This window comes from Poecilia formosa, unplaced genomic scaffold (genome assembly GCF_000485575.1).
Source record: "Poecilia formosa unplaced genomic scaffold, Poecilia_formosa-5.1.2 Scaffold3, whole genome shotgun sequence".
In the NCBI taxonomy this organism is placed as follows: Eukaryota; Metazoa; Chordata; class Actinopteri; order Cyprinodontiformes; family Poeciliidae; genus Poecilia; species Poecilia formosa.
The window spans coordinates 2,387,748-2,412,610 of NW_006799942.1; the positions used below are offsets into that span (position 1 = coordinate 2,387,748).

Genomic DNA, 24,863 nt, shown 5'->3' on the forward strand with positions numbered 1-24,863 from the left:
ATAGTTAATTGACAGGAAAGTGGGAAATGAGAGAAGGCGAAGACATGTGGCAAAGGTCGCCTGGTCGGGAATCAAACCTGCAACGGCCACGACAAGGACCAAGGCCTCCATAAGTGGGTTGTGCTTAACCCCTGCGCCACTACAGCACACCACAGATGCCATACAACTGTTAATAACAAAGTGTATGATGATCTACGTCATGATTCTATGTTGAAGATTAAATGAAATCTTATGGTAATGACGTCTGGCAGGTTCATGCTAAGCGTATGACGATCTGACCTGACGAATACCCGTTCTTTGTTCTTGTAATGCTCTGCATACACTGCAGTAGCTATTATTATTTTAATTATGTACGTTGATATTTTTTAAATTAACAAATAACTAAAACACAATAACGAAAGAGCATGCAGAGAATGCACAATGCTCTTTGCTTGTTTTCGTTCAGTGGCAGCTGTAATGTGTGCCATGGTGTCAGACTGCCTGGCTTCATGTAGCAGGAGAGAGGGTGAGAACAGTCACGATGAGCGTCTTGTGCTTGGTTACTTCTTGCTTGTTGTTCCTTGGTCAGTGTTCATAGCTGAACCAGGGCATTGGTTCAATTGCTCTGTTTAATGGTGCAGACAGTGGTGGTTTCTTACATGAGCAATATGGGCAAACGCCCAGGGCATTAACTTTTAGGGATGGCACGAGACCACCTCGGATTGTAGCACAGAGATGGGATATTTAATATTGGTAAAATGTATTAAGTATTTAATATCTAGGTGTTTTTATGGGAATATGGATCTTTCAGATCAATTTGAGAAGCATTTTTGATCATATTTTACATTTTATTGTGTCATGTAGCGCGGGTCGCTGGTCTTGGTCTTGTCTTGGTCTCGGGTTAGGTGGTCTTGACCACAACACTGGTTTCCTGTACTTGCAAAAGTATTTTTACCCCTTTTACCCCTGCAATGCAGGTTATTGGAACTTGTGATACTCAGACACCCTAAGGCAGTTTTTACACTTGAGGTGTTTTTTTTTTGTTTTTTTTTAACATGAACTTAGGTACAGCTTTTGGATTTTGTATGAAATTTCAAAGACATTTCAAGTAAAAATGAAGAACTTTACTTTCTTGATTTCCATACAAGCTGGAGACATTATTTCTTGCACGTAGCAAACTGTTCTGGAATAATCTAATTGAAATGCAGGCCATTCTTTTTAAAATGTTCTGCATTTGGAAGTTTTCTCCAATGACCTAAAAGATGACTCAGAGAAAGGGCTAGGGTTGTGTGAGGAAGAGAACATATTTTTCCAACTTACCTTCTGTTAAATTTCAACATTTGCTACCATTAGATGATGTGAAAATCTACTTTTCACTGTTTCAACTAATTATCCTAATATCCAACATTTGTCTTTCTTTTTGTCACATTTTTTCTAACTTTTTTATAGATTGCTTTGTTTATCTGGGAGGAAGGAAGAGGTCCAAAGCTCACCACAGTTCCAGAGTTTTGTTCAGAGACAAGAGACAACTGTGCAACCAAATTCACAAACTACCTGCCCAACTGTGTATGTGCAACTCTTGTTTTGATTATAAACAAATATGTTGATATAAGAGAATACAAAAAAAATAAATAAACAAATTTAATTAAATAATAGAAATAACTTTTAAGGGTTTATTGGCATTAGTCTCCTGAAGATGAATAATTCATAATATTCTTGGCAACCAAATTATTTAAACATATTGAAGGTAATCAAACAAACAACATAAGTGGCAGTAATATTTGTTTTGAATGGCATGAAGGCCATTGTTTTTAGTTTTATTTATGCAGAATATTTTTTTATTCCTTTAATGGAAACACTTTCAGCTCCCCAAGCACACTATGTACTAAGCATTTAGTAAATAACAAAACCTAGCAGGGCTACAAAGATTAGCTGATTTAGGACAGAGGTAAAAGAAAATACAACATTTATTAATGTAGTCTTATGATATGGATGTTTGGGGCTTAAAAAGAAAACAAACATATTAAGAACTGCTAAACTGTAAACCATGAACGATTTATAAAATCCTCAAATACGTGATTTTGTTTGTGATAATGCAAACCAAATGTCTGCATTAACAGGATATGCCAGGATAGGTTTATTGAGGCATACATACACAGTCATACCCCCTTAGATGTTTTCAGATTTTCTCACATTACCATTGCAAACTTCAAAAATTTTAATGAGATTTTATGTGTTAGACCAACATTAAGTATCTCATAATTGCTTACTGATATTTTCTGATAAAGCTTTGAGGCTTTTCCTGAACAGCTGCGCCATTTTGAAATTAAATTACAGAAAAGGACAATTAATTTTATTAAGGGGTGTCGAGAGAGAGTGGAAAAAATTGTTTATTTCCAAACTATCTCAAATGCCTCTCATCATTTGCTTTCCACTAAATGTTTATTTGCTACTTTGTGTCAGTCTGTGACATAAAATCTTAGTAAAATACATTAAGCTTGTAGTTTAATCAGACAAATCTGTATAAGTTCAAGTGGTGTGAATGTATTTGAAATTATGTTTGGCACTATGTTTCGGTTGTGGCTTATTGGTCACAGTGAAAGTATAAGTCCTGCGCACCTTCCCCAATGTCATGCCACTTTTTATTTTGTTTTTTAAAATGAAATTATGCTTGGTTTTTTCCTGTTTCCTCAGATAACAAATATGTTAAAACTGTATGCAGTGATACAAGTTTCTCTCAGCAGTTCTTTTCTGTCCAGTTGGAGAGCAAAGATAAATAAATAGAGGCTTTAAAAAAAATCACTGAATGCCTACAGTTTGTAAACATCTGTATATTTTACACACAGTCTTTCTATTTTTGTTCTAGGGGAGTCCTGTATCAAAGAATAATATATTTGTTGCTGTGAAAACTTGTGAAAAATATCACTCAGTGCGAGGTGAGTATTAAATCTGTGATTCTGTTTGACAATTGTGTACCTCTAACTACTTCTCAGTGACTGTTGTAAAAGAGTCTCAGACACAAATGCTTGGTATATATTCCACTAATGCCTACTGATGCATATTCTACACATACCACATATCATATTGGTACCTTTCTGTCTGACACCTAACTGGGTTAATTTGTTTACCAAATATCTACATTTATGTCTATTGTCTGTGGTATGTTTAAACAAGCGCTGCTTAATTTACCATCTAGGGTTAAAATATTTTTTCTAAGTTGAGTTTGCAAAGTGTGATAAATTTCAGCCCTGTGTGATTTTTGGATTTAACAATGGCTCAGTCACTTCTTTTTCCAAGGCTAGCATTTCCTTTCACTTGTTGTTGCTCGCCATTCACACACAATCCCAGTAAAATTAATCAAACTTTAAGATTTAAATGTAGCTAAAGTACAAAACTGATTTCACCTGGCACTGTATTTAATATTTCAACTTTCAGATACATATCTGTTTTCTTTAAAGATGATTACAGGTGAATAGCTTCCAATAACCTCATTTGTTCTCTTTTCTTTCCCTTGTTAATTTAGTACCTGTTGCTAAACGGTTCAGTCAGGTGCAGGCTGCCTATTCAAATTTACATCCTCATCTAAATTTCCTGCTTAAATTTTAGCTGCTTGTGTAATCATCCAAAACACTGGTGTCTTTTTTTTTTTCGGGCCATAATGAGCCGACAGGCTATTTTACAGCAATTAACATAATCAGGAGGAGAGTGGAAAGTATTTCATTTGCTTTTTTGTGCGTTGATTTGAACTCTGCTTATTAGCAGAATGTCACCGTGTCCTCTTCACATTTTGATAATACAGAGATGTGTTTAGGAATAAATGAATACAAAATTGGTCCCTCTTGTAATGGATCAAAATTTCGTTTGTTTGATTTAACTCTAATTGAAAGTCATCATCTTGTTGCCTTCGTCTTATAGATAACACTCTTATCCAGATTAATATGCAGTGCGAGAGCACTATCCTTTCTGTCCCTTAATTAAAAGCAGTCTTCTGTGATTTAAAGACGCAAGCCTTTCAAGGAGACACTTTGACAGATTTGGTTTAAAAGTGGCAACCATTAATCTGGTTTCAGTCACTGAAGAGCCAGGGTTTCTCACAGTGTATTACAATCCTTGCGGGCTGCCATGCGTTATTGATCACAGTCATTGGTGGTAAGTGTTGATTGTTTTAAAATTTAAAATTTTTAATACGCTAATAATAGTGAAAGCAAAGACGGATTAAGCTAGGTTCATAGTTGATGCATTGAACTGCATCAGCGAACGCCCTTCGCTCTCTTCTACGCTACAGCTGGTTCACCACGGCATAGTTTGTCCTGAATGCTAAGGCTAGTTAGCGTAGCCAATGATGACGTCCTGAACGAATGCGATTGACAGCGCTAAGGCCTTCCATCCTGGCTCTGATTGGTTGTTTTTACTGGGAATGGTGCATTTTTACAGACTGCAATAGTAGCGAAGGTACAGAAGCTTTTTTAGCAGATTATCTGTCTCATACCATACTGTCATGACATGGTGAAAACATTAAACATTTTTGTAAAGGTTTCATATTGGAACTTTAAGCATACAAATGTTTTCTTATAATTGCCTGTTTTATGTAAAGTTTATTTCAATTTATTTTACTCTTAAATGTGACTGGCATTGCATAGCTTGTTTCAAAGTCCAATGGCTGATTACTTCATTAGGATTTAAGTACAAAAAAAATTTAAATTTTATTTTTTTGATTGCCTTTTTTGTTGTTGAAGTATTGTCAATAATATCAATCAATCAATCAATCAAATTTTATTTGCATAGCACATTTCAGCAGCAAGGCATTTCAAGGTGCTTTACATAATTAAAAACAAAATAAAAACAGCATGTGACATTGAATAAACAGTAAGAAAGAGAAAGAGATCTTCTAATATAATTATCTAGTCATGTTTTCAAATTTCCTGTTAACTTTGAACATTTTTTAACACATAAACACAGTGGGCTGCTGGCTGGCAGCCCCAGTGGCCTTTCCACCACTTAGCAGATTTTCTAGTGGAAACCCTGGAAGAGGTCTGTTTGACTCTGTAGCTCCGAAAGGTTGATGTCTGAGTTTAATGTTGATCTTTTGCTTCTCTTCTCTGCTTCCTCACAGTACCAGTAGTGAAGTCCACCTGGGAAAAACACGCTGTTTATTTAGAGTACTACAGCGATGTTACTGATGCCTCCATACCCACCATCAACCTTGGAGTGCCCAATACTGAGAGAGGTGAACTTACTCACTGCATTTATTGCTTACTGTAAACAAAGATGAACATAAAAGACTTCCATCATAATTTTTTACCACTTCCTCTTTTTCAGTTGTGTTTGGGCCTGTAACTCATGAGTTACAGGCTCACACAAAGTTTGAAACGGTACAGTTTTGTCTTTTCTGCCGTTTGTCTTACCATCACTGCTACGCTGATACCCACAGGCATCAGGCCTCACAATAACAATGTCATCAAAATAACCTTTTTTTAAAACATTTTGCCTCGACTTTCAACTTATTAGATTTGTTGACCCTCATCATTAGGACATTCTGTTCAGGGTTTGGTAGATGTTTACCTGCTGCAAAGCACTATAAATGGGTGATTAGCAGGCCTCTGCAGGACTTGATGGCATGCTGAGCAAGTAATGCCATTATCTGTCTGGATCAGGGACACTTTTAAAACATGCTGCCAGTGGGCAATGAGAACAAATGTTAGGGAACATGGCATCGGACACTGAATTACAAACATTAGCAACTGAACAAAAGTAGTAATAAAAAAAACGAGTCGCATCATGAAGTATATATTTGAATGTTGGATTGTTGTTTTAGAAAAAAAACAGAAATTGCCTGACAAAGCCATTACACAGAGCGTACATATAAAAATAAAAGCAAAACAGCAATAACACATGGCAGAGTTATTTCATGCAGGACAAATCCATCTGCCTTGCTGTCGGAAACAATGAGGTTGACATGGACATTCAAAATACCGAGCTACGAAATGCTTATTCAATGTTTTCTGGCAGAGAAAAACGCATGTATGTCTCCAGTAACTACTGCAAGCAAGGAAAGCAACATAAACAGGAAAATAGTTGGTTGTGATTGGCTAAAGAGCTGGAAAATTGATAATGGGAAGATGTAACTCACTGAAAAATTACTACTGTGTTTTTGAAAACCTGTGGACAGCTCTGTGAGGTGCAAAAGTAGAAACCTGCAGGGGTTCGATACTATCAAGTGCAAACTGAGGTTCAAGTTTTATCATCTGCTTTTCATCCCTTTTTATGTTACTCTTTGTGTCTATATCTGGTGTGCAAAGTGTTGCATAAAAAAAACCATTTGCCACTGATCACCAGTAGCTCCTTTAACACTAATTGTCACATTCACATTTTGTAATTTAATACAGGAAATGTTTAGTTTTTGTTTTGTTTACACAGGTGTATCCCATGGAACTCCCCTGGGACCACATCTGTTCACCATTTATATCATTTTCATTGCAGTTTCATTATACAATTGTAAATTAACTCTTTATGCTGATAATTAAATTCTGCGTTCTTATTTCAACTTGATTCATTCCAATGTCAGTGATTTACAATCATCACTATTTCTGTATACGTGTGTGTGCGTGTGTGTGCGTGCGTGTGTATACCTCAGTACCACTGAAAATCAGAGTTCTCCCTAAATGAGAATTTCAAGTTTTAACAATAGTAATATTGAATAAATGTAAAGTAAATTAATAATTATGTCAAAAAGGCACACAATGAAGAGGAAAGAGTTTATGGAATTTCAATGCAGTAGTTTCTATATCCAGAAATTATGCATGAAAGCAGCCACATGGAGAAAAATAGAGAAACATTTTTATTTCCTGAGTTTCTGCTGATTCTAGCACACTTCCATCAGTGTCCATTCTTCTGAGGATTAGTCCTTTCACACAGAAGTGAAGAGATTAGGTGCTAGCTGCTTCCCATTTTCTATACTTTTTTGCAACCTTTTCCTTTTAGTTTTTTTCTTTTATTTCCTCCCACTCTGTTTTTTACTATCTTTGGCTCTGTTCACCAGCCTGAATGAGCTGTTCACAAACGAACCAGTTTACTCAAGGCTGGTTTACTCAACCGAGATATAAATATATACACAAGACACACTATAAAAGCTCTGGAATGTAATTGCTGTCTCCACTTTTGTAATGTCTCAGCCACAGGGCCTTTTTCAGCAGTGTATGCATCTGTACCAAATTTTAACTGTTTTGTTAATATAATTTCCTCTCCTGTTTTTAATTTGCACAGACAGGAAGTATCTAATTAGTCACTTGAGACTCATAAAGTAATGCCAACCAACTAAAAAAACTGAAGTGAGGGTTACAAGTTTTCACAAAGGATTTCAAACTAACCACAGCATATTTTTACTTCAAGTTGTTCAGATTCATACTGTTCAGTTTCACATAAAGGAAATGGTTAGATATATATTTCTGTTAAACCATAAGGCATTTCTACCTTACATGTGAATATGTACAAATGATGTTTCATAATTTCCTCTGATACTTTATCATCTAATCTAAACTTTATTCAATCCAACGGCTATATTTCTGTAAATCCATTCATGTAAAAATTGCAAACACACCAAACATTTTGCACATATGAGCTATGCTGTAAAACTTACAGCAAAGCTGTAGCCACTCTGTTTAAACATAGATAATATTCAGTCACCTCAGCATACCAAATGCTTGTGAGAGCGTTGACTATATTTCTGATTAATTCAAATAATAAATTTTTGACCACTTTTGGGGATGTTTTAGAGTTTCAGAATAAGATAAGGCAATTATTGACTATAGAAAAAACATATAACAGCAAAAAGTTACTTCACTGTCTTTATACTTGATACAGTAAATGTTACATTCCCTATTTTCAGTGAACATGCAATATAAAAAAATATATGCAGCTCTGGAAAAAATTAAGAAACAACTAAAAATTATCAGCTTATCTGGTTTTACTTTTTATATGTTTGAGTAAAATCAAATGCTGATAACAAGTCTCTGAAATTCCAAGCAAAAATTTAGTATTTATTTTCAAAAACTGAGAAGTAACAAAATAACGAAATAGATGCAGTGCTTTCAGACCTCAAATAACGCAAATAAAACAAGTTTGTGTTCATTTAGAAACAACAACACTGATGTTTTAACTCAGGAAGAGTTCAGAAATCATTATTTGATGGAATAATCAGTGCAGTGGGCTCTTCATTTTTTCCAGAGCTGTATGTTATTTATGTACATCATAAACAGTACAACACACAAATCAGGCATAACATTATGACTAGGGCCAAAAAGCAATGGCTAGACAATTATACACATTTTATGAGTTTTATGGGATGTTCCAAGTCTGGAGTTGCCAATATCGGATAAAAGCACGGTCCCAGGATGCAGCAGTCGGAATCGATGGCTCAGGGATGGTTTGAGGAGCACAGCAGGAGATTTTCCTGGCCTACAAAATTTAGAGATCTTAATCCATCTGTGAAAAGTTGAAAAGATGTCAAGCAAAAGGAGGATTTACAGATTATTAGGCAGGTGGCCATAACGTTATGCCTGATCCAATGTAAGATTATAAACGGTTGAAACTCATTTAAACTCTGTATCGCATGGACCAGTTTTATAATGACTAAACCAAATCATAGAATAGCAGCTCTAGATGAAAAAGAGAGACTCCATCCAATTTGCATATTCATAGATCTATGTTAGGAAAAGTTGTAGAGTTACATTCTAGATCACTGTAGAGCGCATGTGTCAAACTCAGCGTTTTATAGGCCCATGATTGACTTAAAATAGGTTTTGAGCACGAATTGACTAAAAACTACATCTCCCATAATGCATTCCGATTGTTACCAGCAAATATTACGGCTTCTCGCCACTAGAGAGCAGCAGAGTCACCTCAAGCTGCTTATTGATTTTCCCAGCGAATAAAACTGAGATATGGAAAAGCTAACATCAAAATGTCCAAGAAAAGAAAAATCGATTTACAAGTAAGACTGTGAATGAAGATGTGTGTGAGTTGGTGTCAGGGCGGCTGGTCGCGCTTGACTTTTTTTTAATCTTTACCGACAACATAAAAAAATCGGTCATGTACTATTTTTATCCGTGAAATTACAATAATATTAACATCGATTATTTAGTCCCATTTTATGCGGTTTAGCTAATATTCGCCGTGAATCCAGATCCCATCACAAATTAAGCAGATAAATGCATCTACATTTTTCTCCGTAGTGGCAAAAACAGACTGTTGCCCAAATAACTTTTAATAAATTAAATTGAGCGACTTCACTTAAATTAGCATCACTTCACCCGCTGGGGTCTGAACGCACTTCCTCCTGGTTCCCATCTGCAGAAAAATATCTGCACTAATTCATCAGTCAGTTGGATCTGTCTGATCCAAACAGATTAACTGAACTCTGTGAGTGTTTTACCCTGCGCGGTCTGGTGTGCACTATTACCAGGATTTTTTTGCGTGGTTTCGCTTCTCCGAAACGGACAGATGTTATGTCTGCAGCTCCTCCAGACCGCCGCTCTCCTGGGTAACGTGCACCAAGAAGGCTCCATTTGTTAAATCCGCTGGATGAGTTACTTCCAGCGGTTTCTAATTCTTCACAGCGGCGGAGCCACGTCCGCAGTGGTTGAGCAGCGGACTGCGCATGTTACAGTCTAATTAACTTTTTCATCGTCATTTATTTCCTCAAGATAAACTACCGGCTCCTCAAATGGATTAACACAACGTTGCATTCTCTTTAGTTTTCTCTGGTCTGTAATGGAGACTTGAATTTAACGCGCCATTTAAACAAAAGGTTTTGAATGCCTTTCCTAACCAGACGCTCCAAAGCGTCCGGTCCATAACTCTTCAACACGCTTTAAGCTCCCTGGTCAGAAAGACGCATTTAGTTAGTTTAGAGACCATGAGATGATTTTTTTTTTTGTTGTTGTTAATTGATTTCAGTTGCCTCTGAGACTAAATCTTTGCGTAAAGTCTATAATGTATATGTATTACACCCCTACCATTATTTATTTATGCTAGCACTGCCCAAGTCTAGTTTTCCAGAGCTACCATCTGCAACTTTAGATGCGTTCCTTCTCTAAAACACCTGGATCATTTACTCATAATAAGCCTCTACAGAATTGAGTTGCTGCTATTGAGGAAAGTCAACCTTTTGTCTGGGGTATATTTTAGCAGGGATGCATCTAAAAGTTGAAGTCTGGAGGACACTCCTGATTTGTACCGTCAATGTGGCCCGTTGAGGGTGGCCAATATGCTGAAGTAGCCTTCGGTGAAATTGAGTTTGACACCCCTGCTGTAGAGGATGGCAGGAATATTCAGATGGAAAATAAAACTCACATTGTTGTTTTAATGAGAGAGATTTATGGGTGTAAATAATTTCAGGAGATGGTTGTTACATGAAGTGTTTAAATCAATATTTAATGCTTTGGGCTAAATAACAATGTGCTGATCTAATTTTAAAATACAGCAGACGCAGTGTGACTAAAAACAGCATACAGTGCAAAATCTTATCTTCATTGGATTATCACATACCCTTTCTTTTCACTCAAATCCTTGTCACAATCATCTCATGTGACACACCGATGTGTATGCGTAATATTGAAATAAGACACGACAACTTCTGTTCTCAAACTTTCTGCTTGTTCTTTAAAAGGACACTGTGGGAAGACGTTTGCCATCTTGAGGCGTTTTCTGAGTGAAGCTGTGCCGAAGGTTGATTGGCTCGTCATTGTTGATGATGATACTCTTATCAGGTAAGAGTTTTTTATCATCAGACACCAAGAAGTAAGGCATATTCTAAAAAAATATGGATAAAAAAAGCATAGGCTTCCAGTGAGTGTTTTGTTCTCGGAATATTCCAATTGTTGCATTACCTTAATGTTTCAAGCAACTGATCATGATTACTATCCATGCTTCTTTTTTCTCTGTTGTGACAAGAAGAAAACTGCTTCTCCTGATAACCAGAAAGCGTCTGATTTCTCCATCAGTTAAAATGATTGATGACACTTTTCATTAAAATGTTTATGTCACCATATTTACTACTCTTTTCTTTTTTTTTAGTTATAGAATAAATTAAAATGCAGTCTTCCTTCACATTTAGATATCATTATTTCAATACCACAACTGAAATAAGGAAGAAACTGATTCCTACTGAATCCAATAAGGAGTTCAATAGGAGTCCATTTATGATTTGCATGATTTACATAAACTGATTTACATACTAAAACACAAAATCTTACAAAGTAATTCTGGGCTAGTTCCCAGTGCAAATATCTTATTATACTTAAAATAAGACTAACTAACATACAAGTAACTGTTCAGCAACTAATAGGGGTTTGTTTTAAGTAAATAATTTCTTAATATTGATGAAAAAATTATTCTGTTGGCAGATAAATTAACTTATAAGATGAGAAAATGTCTTGTTACAAGTTAAATAATCTGCCAATGGAACAAGAACATTTTCATCAATATTAAGGAATTGTTTACTTGAGACAAACCTCTATAAGTTACTGAACAGTTACCTGTAAGTTAGGTTTGGCTTATTTCAAGTTTGCTAAGATATTTGCACTAAACTACACCAAAAATACTTGGTAAGATTTGTGTTTTTGCAGTGTACTTTTGTCTTATTATGTTAGCCCTGGAAATGTTCTTCAGGTGATGGAAGGCCGACTTTGTAAACGTCTTTATGTTACTGAAGGCTCAGGTAAAGACTTTTGAGCCTGATTTCTAGTTTCTAGTTGTATTAACTGACGCTGTGCAATGACTCTGGATGTCCAAAGACAATATGTTCAGTTTTGTTCTTGCTCAGCTGGAGAAAGCATCTATCTGTTCAGAGCGTGGATGGGTTCAGGGTCACATGGTTACCTTGTATCATTTGTGTAGTCATGGTAACTAGTCATATTGTTTGTTATAATTTGAGCTAATAGGAGCATGAAGATGTAGAATAGAAGTAGTCCCAGAATTGAGTTTTGGGGTACCCCACACGATAAGAAATCCCTGAACCAACTGAGTTCTGGACCGGAGAGTCATATTCTGTGCTGAGGTCCAATAGAACCAGCACTGTGATTCTGTATATGAGGTTTTACTAATCCCAGCAATTTATCAAGAAAACCATAAAAATGTTCAGTGTGAATTAATTGTTTTTATGTGTTCTTTTGAATGCTTGCAGAGCATGCATGAGGTTTGTTTAGTTTTCATCAGGCTGCTCGTCGTTATTGTTTATTTTTAGTCTGCCCCGGCTGCGGCGCCTGCTGCGATGCTACAACCCAAAGGAAGCAGTGAGCCTGGGAGAGAGATATGGGTATGGCCTGATGCAGAACGGATACAGCTACACAACAGGAGGAGGAGGGTATGTGAAGATGTCCTTCTAGGTCATAATGCTACATTAACTTGACCAACACAATCCTCATCTGAAGGGATTGTGTCATGCATCTTTGTTAAGTCACTTGTTCTTAAATCAGTCATAAACCTGCCCAAGAAAAATCTGTTCTCAGGGATTTCCTGCTGCAGGGTGAGTTCATTAACTTTATATGAATACATTTCTTCTGCCTTGGTTAAAAAAAAAAAGAAACAATTACTTTAACTCGCAGATCACTTACTTGAAGATCTATTCCTTTAATTTAAAGCAGTATCGACTCTCTGGGAAGAACAAAGAGGCAGAGATCAGGGGTTTTGCAGAGCTCTAAGCTGTCGAAACAGATTTCTCGTTAAGAACTAATGAGAACTGCAAAATACAGGTGAGAAAGCTGAACTGTTTTAACAATTACATTTTCTCTGACAGATTAAAAATAATTTAAAAATAAACAGTAATAATCGCCAGATTATAGGACAGAGGTATCCTCTGTAAAACTCAAAAATATTCATATGCCTGGCAGATTTGGATTTAAATGGAAGTTTTAAATTGGCCACCATGTTTCTTCTGACTGAAAGTAGCATTACAGTTTTGGACTAATTAAGTCAGAGTCCTGAAAAGGTTCTCTAGAGGGAACAAAAGAGCAGGTTGATGGCAAATTGCCCTTCCTTTCTCAAAAACCAGGAGCAAAGATGAAATTTCAAAGTACTAGTAGAAACATGGGGAATAGCTGAGATGTATTTTATTTTTTTGTAAAATCAGAAACCTCTGTGTTGAATGAAAAACAGTTTTACATCCAACTCTTTCAGGGTTATAAATCAGTTTTGACAGTAAATTAAAGGTTAGTCAAAAACAAAACAAAAAAGCGATGATCTCCACGTACTTGCTTTATTAAATTTATTAGAGCTCTGTAACTTTGAAAATATTTGAACCGTCAGATAAGGCCTCTGCATGTTGGTGTTCCCGCCAAAGCCTGAATATGTCCAATTTGGTTGTCTTTGCCCTTTTATCGCAGCTTGTGGGGTTTTCCCTGACTGGGAACGAGAATACAACCTGCTGAATGTGACAGGTAGCCAATCAGAAAGCGCGGTGATGTCAGAACAGAGGAGAATCCCAAACAGCTGACATATTGCGCAACTGAGAGTCAGATGGATATCGGAGATGATATGTGGAAATGTTTATTATTATATGTAAAGGTCATTATTATGTTCATTCAGTTAAAAATGTTAACTATGAAAAAACATACTCACCTCCAAATCATAGTGCAGCAAATAGAGCGGCTGCTCCCGCTGGCTGTTATCCACCGCCTTTTCTTTTTCTTACGTCTTTTATCTCTTAAAATGAGTCCACAGACTGTCACTATTGCGTCATCCGTGTTTGGTCATTCTAAATTCCCATATGGTATGTTGGGGGTTTTACTGGATTATCGTCTGGAATCGGTTCGTGTTGCTCCTGCTGTGTGTCTGAACACGAACCGATTGAACCTGTTGTACTTTTATCAGCTCTGTGGTCACAGAGGTTTGGAGAATCGGCCGACAATCCTTAAATCTTGCCGCCTAAACCAGACTTAAGACTCACACGCTCTACTCGTCTCCTCTCGACCACTGCCCAAACGCTCTCTGACTCTGGTTGCTATGGTAACGTTTCCATATCCCTTCAAAATAAGATAAAGATGCGCCACAAAAATGAGCATTTTACTTTCGTGAAAATTTTAACTCACGATAAAGACTAAAATGTTTTCTTTGTCCTTTTCTTTGTTACATCAGTGGTTGTAAGAAAACATCAGGAAACTCCCTCAACAGCTTATTTAACAGTTAGTTGGATACACCATGAATACTACTCATTAGAATTGCTTTTTTTTCTACAGGTTATCCGTTTTGTCATTAAAAAGATGCATCCGATTTTTAATACTGTGTTAGAGCTGTGCGTTATTAGCATTTTCCTTAAGTTACCCGTTTTCTGTTTCCATCAATAACTCTTGACCTTTTTCCTTAAAGCCTTTTTACAGCCTTCTTTCCCCTGCCATTTCAGTTTTGGGTCTCTGTTGTGCTTTTTATGCGTCATTGAGCAAAATCTGAGAGAATGCAACAGGCCCCGCAGCAAAGAATGAAAATAAGAATCAGATCAAGCACATTTTCCACAGTTCCAGTTTAGATTCTCAACACATCAAAAAATAAAAATAAGATGCAGTCATGAGATGTTGTTGTTGGTGGTGAAGTAGAACGCGGGGACCCAGATGAAGACGATAATGATGAATTTTAGTGATGGACCAACAGAACAACGGGCAGCAACACGAGGAACACACGACGACGATCCGACAAGAGACAAAGACAACAGGTGGACTTAAATACACAGGGAGGGTAATCAAGGAATGAGACACACCTGGGAAGCAATCAACGGGGAAGACGCAGAGACAGAGACTCACAGGAAGGAAACTGAACACAGAAAACCCTAAAAAGAAATACACAGAAACACTGATCATGACAGATGCCATAGCTATGAAGATAAAATTCAAGATATTTATCTGGCTTTTCAGGATGATGCTGCAGCACACTTGTGCAGTTTGGAGTTTTTATTTTAAGAAACATGGCATCTTAGAGACACAAACTTTGCCTAAAAGCAAACTAAATGAGAGCAAAGAGAAGTGTAGCTGGTCCAAGTTTAGGCTTATGCCAAGGTACTGTTTGCCTATTTGTGAATATGACAACCAGACACACACAGAATTATATTTAAATAAAAAGTGCAGAAATGCATAACTAACTTTGTTCAGCTTTAACCCTATTTTTCACCCTAAGGCAAAGTTACATCTATTAACTCGTAATAGGTTCTCTTAGGCGGATCGGTACCAATTGGTCCACGGCCTGGGGGTTTGGGGACCACTGTGTTAGAGTGTTTAAACATTTCTTCCTTTATTGTTATTGGTCAATGTATGCATTATTCTTATTTGGATCAGAGGTGGACTAACACTCTATGTGGGTGAAAGAGGGCAATTGGTGTTTAATTTTTTTTAAATTACTACAAAGTTTTGATATACACTACACACAATTCACAGAATTGCTGTTCGTCTTTAAAACTCTTGTTTTTGCAGGAAACATACTGAATTTATGTCGTTTTATGTACTTGAGCTTACCTTATGTTGACATTAAAGCTAATCTGTGTGAAGCGTACATGTGTGGGTTTTCCAGTTGTCTTTTGTTCTGGACGTGGTCTTCCACACTACATGACTGTTCACTGCTTGAAAATGAAGAACAAAGTTCAAGTCAATTTAAGTAAACTTTAAAGATCTGTATCTAAATACTTGATGGCATTCAGAATCTGAATCTGACAGAAGAAGAAAAGAAAAAGTAAACAGAGAGGAAAGATTAAAGATTAACAAACCCATCAGACTTTAGGTCTGAGTAAATCCTGTGCCTCCTTTCTTTCGGGGAAGTGACCCGTCTTCTTACAGATGGTGTGTTCATGTACAGGATGGTTCTGAGTAGGACGGCGGTGTCCATCCTGCTCTCCAGTGGCTGCAGCTGCTACAGTGATGATGCTCCTGATGACATGGTGCTGGGGAGGTGCTTCACTGCCATCGGGGTTCCCATCACACACAGTCCGCTGTTCCACCAGGTACAGGCCATGACATGCTTTTTACTTCTTCCCTCATTACCAGTTTATACCACAAAATCAAGATCATAAGGGCATTTAGTTCCCTGCAAGATTCAATAATACAAACCGGATTCCAAAAAAGTTGGGACACCAAACAAATTGTGAATTAAAACTGAATGCAATGATGTGGAGATGGCAACATCTAATATTTTATTCACAATAGAACATAGATGGCAGATCAAAAGTTTAGTCTGAGTAAATGTAACATTTTAAAGGAAAAATATGTTGATTAAAAATGTCAGTGTCTTCAAATCCCAAAAAAGTTGGGACAAGTAGCAATAAGTGGCTGGAAAAAGGAAATTGAACATATAACAAACAGCTGGAAGACCAAATAGCATTAATTAGGTCAATTGACAGCATGATTGGGAATAAAAAGAGCTTCTTGGAGTGTCAGTGTCTCTCTGAAGCCAAGATGGTAAGAGGATCACCAATTCCACCATTGTTGCGCATAAAGATAGTCCAGCAATACCAGAATGGTGTTACCCAGCATAAAATAGCAAAGACTTTTAAGTTATCATCATCAACTGTGCATAACATCATCAGAAGATTCAGAGAATTTGGCACAATCGCTGTGCATGAGGGTCAAGCCCGTAAAACTCTACTGGATGCCCTTAAACGTCACTGCACCTGCAACAGGAATGCCACTATCTAGGAAATAAGAGCCTGGGCTCAGGAATACTTCCAGAAAGCATCGTCAGTGAACACAATCCACCGTGCCATCCACCGCTGCCAGCTGAAACTCTACAGTGCAAAGAGGAAGCCATTTCTAAGCTCCACAAGCTCAGCCGTTTGCACTGGGCCAGGAGTCATTTAAAATGGAGTGAGGCAAAATGGACAACTGTTCTGTGGTCAGATGAGTCGCGATTTGAAGTTCTTTATGGACCACTGGGACGCCATGTCATCTGGACCAGAGAGGACAAGGATGACCCAAGTTGTTATCAGTGCTCCGTTCAGAAGCCTGCATCACTGATGGTCTGGGGTTGGATGAGTGCTTGTGGCCTGGGCAGCTTGCATGTCTGGAAAGGCCGCGTTATTGCAGAGAACTATGTTCAGGTTCTAGAACGACGTATGCTCCCATCTAGACGTCGTCTCTTTCAGGGAAGACCCTGCATTTTTCACAAAGATAATGCCAGACCACATTCTGCAGCAATCACATCATGGCTACGTAGAAGGATCCGGGTACTGAAAAGGCCAGCCCGCAGTCCAGATCTCTCACCTATAGAGAACATTTGGCGCATCATAAAGAGGAAGGTGCCACAAAGAAGACGATTGAACAGTTAGAGGCCTGTATTAGTCATGAATGGGAGAGCATTCCTATTTCTAAACTTGAGAAACTGGTCGTCTCTGTCCCCAGACGTCTGTTGAGTGTTGTAAGAAGGGGAGATGCCACACAGTGGTAAAAATTGCCTTGTCCCAACATTTTTGGGATTTGTTGATGTCATGAAATTTTGAAACATATTTTTCCCTTAAAATGATACATTTTCTCAGTTTAAACTTTTGATCTGTAATTTGTGTTCTATTGTGAATAAAATGTTGGATGTTGGCACCTCCACATCATTGCATTCAGTTTTTATTCACAATTTGTTTAGTGTCCCAACCTTTTTGGGATCCGGTTTGCAGCATAGATCCTCAATGAATAATGATTATTTATGGGGGAAAAAACACATAAAATTGTGAAGAAGAATACGTTTAAGTGTGAAAGTCCCATCAGCTGATTCTCTGCATGACCCTAATTTCAGAACTTTTTCTACTAGGAAGTGGTCATTTTCAGGCTTGAACTCAACCTTGTGACTTCAGAACAACCACTGCAATGGTTTTATAATGAAATGTTGACAATCAATCAATTTATTAGTCATGAGAATCCCCAAACTGGAACCGTTTTTCATCCACTGGGAGACAAACAGAGGAAACTAATTTTAAGTTTTTATATTTTTATTTATTTTTTTGCTCTAGGCCCAACCGGATGACTACGCAGGAACGAGGATTACCCCACAGCACTCCGTCTCCTTCCACAAGCACTGGAGTGTGGATCCGGTAGCCATCTACACAAACTGGTTGCAGGACTCGCACCTAAAAGATGAACTGTGATAAAAATCTTTGCGAGGATATCGGCTGTAAAGCTCTATTGTGTCTGTCAGAACGCTGGAAAGACGTTCTAAAACATCTAAACAGATGTGAACTTTTTTCACGCTTTTATTTTAGACCAACACAGAATGGGCACAGATGTGAAATGGAAGGAAAATTATTAATTGTTTTCATATTTCTTGTAATAAAAATGTGATGTGCCTTTTGAATTCACTATCCTTTATTTTGACAACCCTGTCAGGGTTCCTGTATGCCGTCTGGAAAAGTATGTAATTTGATTTTAGGATTTTCTAGGTTTGGATTAGAAAAATAAGAGTTTGGGAAAAAAAATTGTGAATATTATTAACCTTCATATTTATTTTTTTAAGTTTAGTTCCAACAAATGACATATTTAAGTGCACAATATAAATTGTACTTTTTTTGAAAGTTGTTTTTTACTCGAGACATCTATCTCTTTCATTTTTATGGGTTTTTTTCCCCATCCAAGTCTTTATTTCCATGGGTTCTTTTCAGATATTTTTTGTCTCCTGTTTTTACTTTATACATTTTGGTCTCATTATGGATTACTGCCGACGACATATTCGCGTTTGTAGATAGATTTTTACCCAGAATGCAAATGGAAAAAAACCGTGAGCGAAACGGTGACTGGTACTTACTAGTATATATTCCATTGAGGGAAACTAAGTTTCGTATCTGCTCAAGAGCCCCCCTGGTGGTTGAAGAAAAATCCACATATATATGGAAAAAAAACACTGAATGCTCTCTGGTATTGTTCAGGGGGCCGTAGTTTGGGGACCCCTGACCTACATGCTACCAGCGCCAACAGGAGCAAACTTTTGGTTGGTTTTACACAAATTTGGCCTCAAATAAATTAATTTTATCCATCTTATTGAATCCTGAACACTGACCTTAACCAAGGCAAGTGTACTCAGCTTGTTTTACATGTTATTGTGTGTTCCTACATGACGTCGGTCTCACAATAATTATATTTTTGTTTGGTTGGTGAAAATGAACCAAAAATGTGGTTAATCGCATTTAATTCTTAATTTAATAAGGCAATTAAATTTTATACAGATCCAGGTTTCCCCCTTATTAATTCATGACTTGAAAAGTACTATTTGCATTTACTCAAATAAGCTTCGTCCAACATGAGAATCTGTTTGCTCTGAGACTAAAGTGAAGGCAGAAGAAATCTCAAAAGTAGTATTTTATTTTACAGCACAAAGCCGCATATTTTCATGATTTAAAGTAGGCACTAAAAACTTTTGCCGTTCTTGATAAATGCTGGCTTTTGTGAAGCAGATGGGAACATTTTTCAGTCCCAGGGATTGGTTCAAAAATCGTAATCGAAACAATACCTAGTTTATTAAAGTTTGCTTTACAAAACTGCAAAATGTTGCAGCGTATCTGATTGTGAGGCTTAACAGTCGCACTGAAACATTTGCACTCTGATTTCCCTTCCCACCTTTTTTTATTTTTTATTTTTTGCTCGCTAGGGGTGAACTGGCAAAAAAACAAAAAAAACAAACAGAAATATGGTTTGAAATGGTCCGAACAAAACAAGCTGAGTGTGTGGGAAGGCTGTGTGGATGCCAGACATGCGGTTGGAGAAACCTGCTGTGGGACTTCTAGGCTATGGGTACCAGTGATAACATACTGCAGGAATAAATCTACCACATGGCAAATCGTACTTCAAAGTTAAAAGCATGTGACACTACACCGATTTATAACAACCCGCAGCATCTCGGCTAGGTTTTTCACATTTTTATGTTGGCTTAGAAGTGTTATTAATGTGTTCCAGTACTCAGTGACATGCAGATGATGCAGATGAGCTAATTCAACCATTTTAAATCCCTGGACAAATGTGTTATGGCTACCAAAGAATGGTTTCAAAAGAATAACCGCTAACTCAGATCAGAGTTTCCAAGCTTTGTCTTGTTTCCCCCCACCAACAAAAATGCTGAGCCCATCATCTAGTTTATGCATGCACAGATGTAGCTGAACACCATAAAAAATCTTGCTAGTTTATCATTTCTGTTTGTAGCGTGTTCCAGAAATTTTATTTTTCTCTAAAATTGCAGCCATCTTGATCTTTCATCCCGTCTGTCCTAGAATCCAATATAAGGATGAAGCAGGTGTTGTTTTAGTAGCTGGTTAAACAAATGAGCTAAATTCTATTGCTTTCATGTATTTAATCAATAAAATAACCCAACATTTAGCAGTCTAAGCTCTCTCTCTCTGAATCACCCTGAAAACAGGAACGTTCGTCACAGCTGAGTTTGTTTTATGTCCTCAGTTCACCAGGTACTTTGCTCAACAGTAAAAAAGAAAAAGACTTTATTCCACCACAGTTTTTATTAAAAATTGGGGGAGTTATGTGCTTTCTAGGCACACTGTGCTGTTTTATCGAACAATTAAGTGACTGTGTTACTTCAGTTGTTTAAAAACAGCTCTGAAGTAGTCCACTGTCTCTTTAAGAAGCTCCTGCTCTTCCCAACACTCTGCCGTCATCACAACAATGCTCCTCCATTATGCTGTTTACAACAGTTCTTACTGAGAAGTAGTTTGTATGATGAGCTCAGCAGAGGTGCAGTTCCAGCAGGTGTTTGCTAGTTGCTGCTGCATAAGCATACAGCTCCCCCTTTAAAATCATGATGGCACTCTGAGTTGCGTAACTTAGCGCAGTAGCCTTGCAGTAAGAATGTCCTCATTGTGCGTTCTCTGCATGAGTCAAAAGACATTGTACAGTTGATTTGCTTTTCTAAACTTCCTCTAGACATTCATTCTGTGCATGGGTGGTTATTTGTTCTGTTATTTTCTGCATCCTCATGTGATGGACTGTTCACCTGTGCAGGGTCTACTCGCGTCTCGCTCAATAATCGCTGAAGATGTGCAGCAGCGCAGACACATGGCCCACTCTGCCAAACCCTCCTTGTCTTTGAAGCCCTAATGCTTAAGCATGATGTTTAAATTAAAACAATGCATTTGCAACTTGCTTTCAGTATAAACTGTGATTCATTACAGTGGGGGAATGCTGCTTTGATCTCATCTGCTATTTGTTTGACCATCCAAACCAGCTCAAAAATGTGCTCTTCCCTTAGCAAAGTTCAAATGTTTTTGGGTTTTCTTGCAGTACTTTCCTTAATCCCTCCGGACATTGCTCAAGGGTGGGGTGTAAATACCTCAACTAGGACATCTATCATTTCATTTAGCAAACACAATAAGAATGTATAAGCTGAATTTCTCTCTGCATTTCCCTCTATCGCGTCATCAAGGGAGATAGATCCGTAAAATAAGTTTCGATATCAGTTTCATTGGCTTTACATAAATCAGCTCCATACGAGATTAAGCAGTACAGAAATAAATGTTTTACTCTTCCCCGTCCCCGAGTTGGGAAAGTAAATCTTTGGTTTTGAATCAGGATTCAGCTGCAGGCATAGCATTCAGCTCCACACCTATCATTAAACTTCCCTTTTATGTCTTCCTGTAGCCTTACAAACCTCATGAAAAGATGGTTCAGTGTGTTCCTGAACCATTATTACTGCAGCAAGGCTTCAAAGGCACTTCGGTGCTTTCTGTCATTGTCAGCCACAGTGATAGCTCTGCAGTTTGTCAAGAAAGCAGTTAGGGAGTTAATGCTTGAGCTGTAGCTGCTTAGAGCTGCTCCTCCTCCTGTGTGCCCCTTCTTTTCCCCGTTTTGTCAATGGTCTCTAAATAACTGAGTCTGAGTTTTATTTCTGTTTTTATTAACAGCTCAGGAAGAAGAAACTGTGCCATCATGAGAGAGCTGAAAGACTTGCCACACCTTATAATCGATATTCTCCTTTTCGACTTAAATGACCAGATTTATAATGAAGCTTTAATCTGATAAACCAATAAAATGCCAAACATTATAATCTGCTTTTCTTACTGGAATTAATCATCTATCAAGCAGACAGAGCAAAAAGTTAATAATTGAAAATACTTGAAAGAATAATACAGAAAGACCAAATAGAGATTAGATTTCCTATTAAAGCTTAAACTAAAAGCCCGTCTATCAGCTGTTGCTTTCTTTCATATGCAACATTATATAAACTGTAACCAAATAAAATTAACAGCAACTGAATTTCACTACTGCACCTGCACAAGCAATTTATTTAATTAATTTTCTTTCTTTTCACATTTTTTAGAAAACATCACTTGAACCTAGACAATTTACTTTTCACCTCGTAGTTTCAGTGTCTAGGAAATATTCAAGGTATTAAAAAAACATTCTGGTATGTTTGTAATTTATATTATGTGTGTCAGAATTAGAATATATGATAAAATATCTGTTTAGTGTTTGAATCACATGTAATCTGTTGCTTTTCTTTCAACAATTAGGGGTTAAATGATTGAACAACCTAAATGAAGATTTATTGAATAACATTTTTAAGGCTATTCCCATAGTTTCATTTTAGAAACATGCATTTATTACTTTTACATATTTGTTCTATTGTTTTTCATTTTTCATTTCTATGATTTACTTCTTTCAGACTTTTTGTAATTCTTAAACGTTTTCCAGACACAAATGCTGCAAATCATTATTCTTGCTACAAATATCATACTGGAATGTCCTTTTATTGTACTTGTCCTTAGATGAACTAGAAAAAGAATAAAATATTCAAGTTTTGTTCCATTTCATTTCAAGCCAGGATCAGAGCATTCATGCAAAACACTTGCAAATCAATTTCATTTGTTTTATTCATCTTTTATGTCCTTAACTACTCAAGTAGTGTGTCTATTTCTAACATGTTTGCTGTTTATTACATTTTTCAAAAGAACAGTTAAAAGAAAATGTTGTTGCCAGAACAAACGGTTGAACTGACCATGGCAAATCTGTTGTTTCTCTCCTTGTTGTACTCAAATTCAGTGTCAATTAAGATTTTCACAACTTCCCATGGAAAGACTGACCAATTCTGAGACAGAAAGTCTGACTTCATTTGGAGTCTGATAATCTCTTGGCTCTTATAGGGGTTCAGTTGCAAAAATAAAAGGAAAAACCGCAGAAAATCAATAATAGAAGATCATATCCACATTGAAATATGGTGGTGGCAGCATCATGTTGTGGGATTGTGTTTCTTCAGGTGCAGCTTGGGACTTTTTCAAGGACATGGAGAAACAATTTTAAATCCATGACAGTTTTTAGCAAAACTCTTGAAAACAGGAAGAGGCTTCATGTTTTAGGTATTTCACTACTTCACCACACTTGGCGGTATTATTTATCGTCCAAATCAAATACTTCTGCACCAGAAATACCTCCATATAAGAGACAGAGGAAATCCAAAGAGCATTAGCGAGAGGAATGGTCGAGGTCAGAAAAGGGAGGCGGGAGAGGCAGAATAAATCCAAAGTTTTCACCGAAGCAATCAGAATCCTGAAGACATAAGTGGGGTTTCAAAGTCAAAGACAAAATCAATCAAGGTACCTGAGAGGCCTCGGTCCGCTGAGAGGCCGAGACAAGGACGAAAACAGATAAACTCACACTGAGTAGATATGGGCAGCAGCACAGCTAAGAGCCATCAGCAATCAGGAGGAGCGTAGACACACGAGAGCAATGAGCTAATCAGCAGGTAAAGGAGGGGCTGTGAGCTGAGGAGGAGCATAAATCACGGCAGGAAATAGGAAAATCGTGACAGGTGTTTGCTAGAAAGAAAGCCGTAGAGATTTTATTTTCCTGCTTCGCAGTGAGTCCGAGCAGAGCATCCATCCAAACCAGCAAAAGAGCTATCAGCTAAAAGGTAATTATTTCTGGCTGCCCACTTACTTCAACAACACTTTTAGTTTTGTCTACGCACTTTTTAAATATTTTTTACTCAGGAGCACCTGATGCTTAGGTACAACATTTGAACAAAACTGAAACTGTACTCACCAAGGTACAAGTACACAGAGCACATGATTACAGCTGAATATGCAAATGGTGAATACATGTTTGTGTAACATGGTGAATAGAATCTAATGAGGATTTGTCGTCTCTCGGAAGAAAATGAACTATTTGTGACAACCCTGTAGATGATCTTTCTTGGCTCAGTTTGGGAGGTTTCTGAGACGAAAGTTGCATCAAAAATTCATTAAGTGCTGAAACTGCAACAAAGATATTTTAGGAGATACTTTGAACTACATTGAACAATGGGAACAGAAGTTTAAAAAAAAAAACAGATCCTTTTATATATTTTATATTTTATACTGCTGAAGGCTTTGAAGTATATCAGACGAATAATTTATGGCTCTCGAAGCGTGCACAGATATACTCAGAGATACTCAGATTTTTTTGTCAGGCGGATCCCATCGAGCCATTTAATTTTCATCTAAGTTTTATGACTGTGGGGCACAGCTGCTGAATGGATGCTTAGCCTAACCTATTATGTGTTAATAGATGTAACATTGCCTTAGGGTGAAAAGTAGGGTTAAAGCTGAACAAAGTTAGTTATGCATTTCTGCACTTTTTATAAATATAATTCTGTGTGTCCTGCAGCATCATCCTGAAAAACCAGATACATATCTTGAATTTTATCTTCATAGCTATGGTATCTTATTTTTATTTTTTGATGTGTTGAGAATCTAAACTGGAACTGTGGAAAATTTGCTTGTTCTGATTCTTATTTTCATTCTTTGCTGCGGGGCCTGTTGCATTCTCTCAGATTTTTCTCAATGACGCATAAAAAGCACAACAGAGACCCAAAACTGAAATGGCAGGGGAAAGAAGGCTGTAAAAAGGCTTTAAGGAAAAAGGTCAAGAGTTATTGATGGAAACAGAAAACGGGTA

At 37.2% G+C, this 24,863-nt stretch overlaps 1 protein-coding gene across 2 annotated transcripts in view; it reads left to right on the forward strand.

Annotated features, from left to right (window-relative positions):
* The window catches only part of b3glctb (beta 3-glucosyltransferase b), a 27,412-nt gene extending 9,124 nt beyond the window's left edge, over positions 1–18,288 (forward strand). The window contains exons 8-14 of one of the 2 annotated variants that reach the window (XM_007554546.2): positions 1,429–1,545; positions 2,846–2,915; positions 5,093–5,206; positions 10,646–10,745; positions 12,221–12,340; positions 15,811–15,955; positions 17,948–18,288. In XM_007554546.2, the coding sequence (XP_007554608.1) occupies positions 1,429–1,545; positions 2,846–2,915; positions 5,093–5,206; positions 10,646–10,745; positions 12,221–12,340; positions 15,811–15,955; positions 17,948–18,082 (801 nt within the window). In that variant the 3' untranslated portion in view covers positions 18,083–18,288. Of the gene's footprint in view, positions 1–1,428; positions 1,546–2,845; positions 2,916–5,092; positions 5,207–10,645; positions 10,746–12,220; positions 12,341–15,773; positions 15,956–17,947 lie in introns of those variants that run through there. The other variant, XM_016672934.1, reaches the window with a different exon arrangement.
* The last annotated feature ends 6,575 nt before the right edge of the window (positions 18,289–24,863 follow it).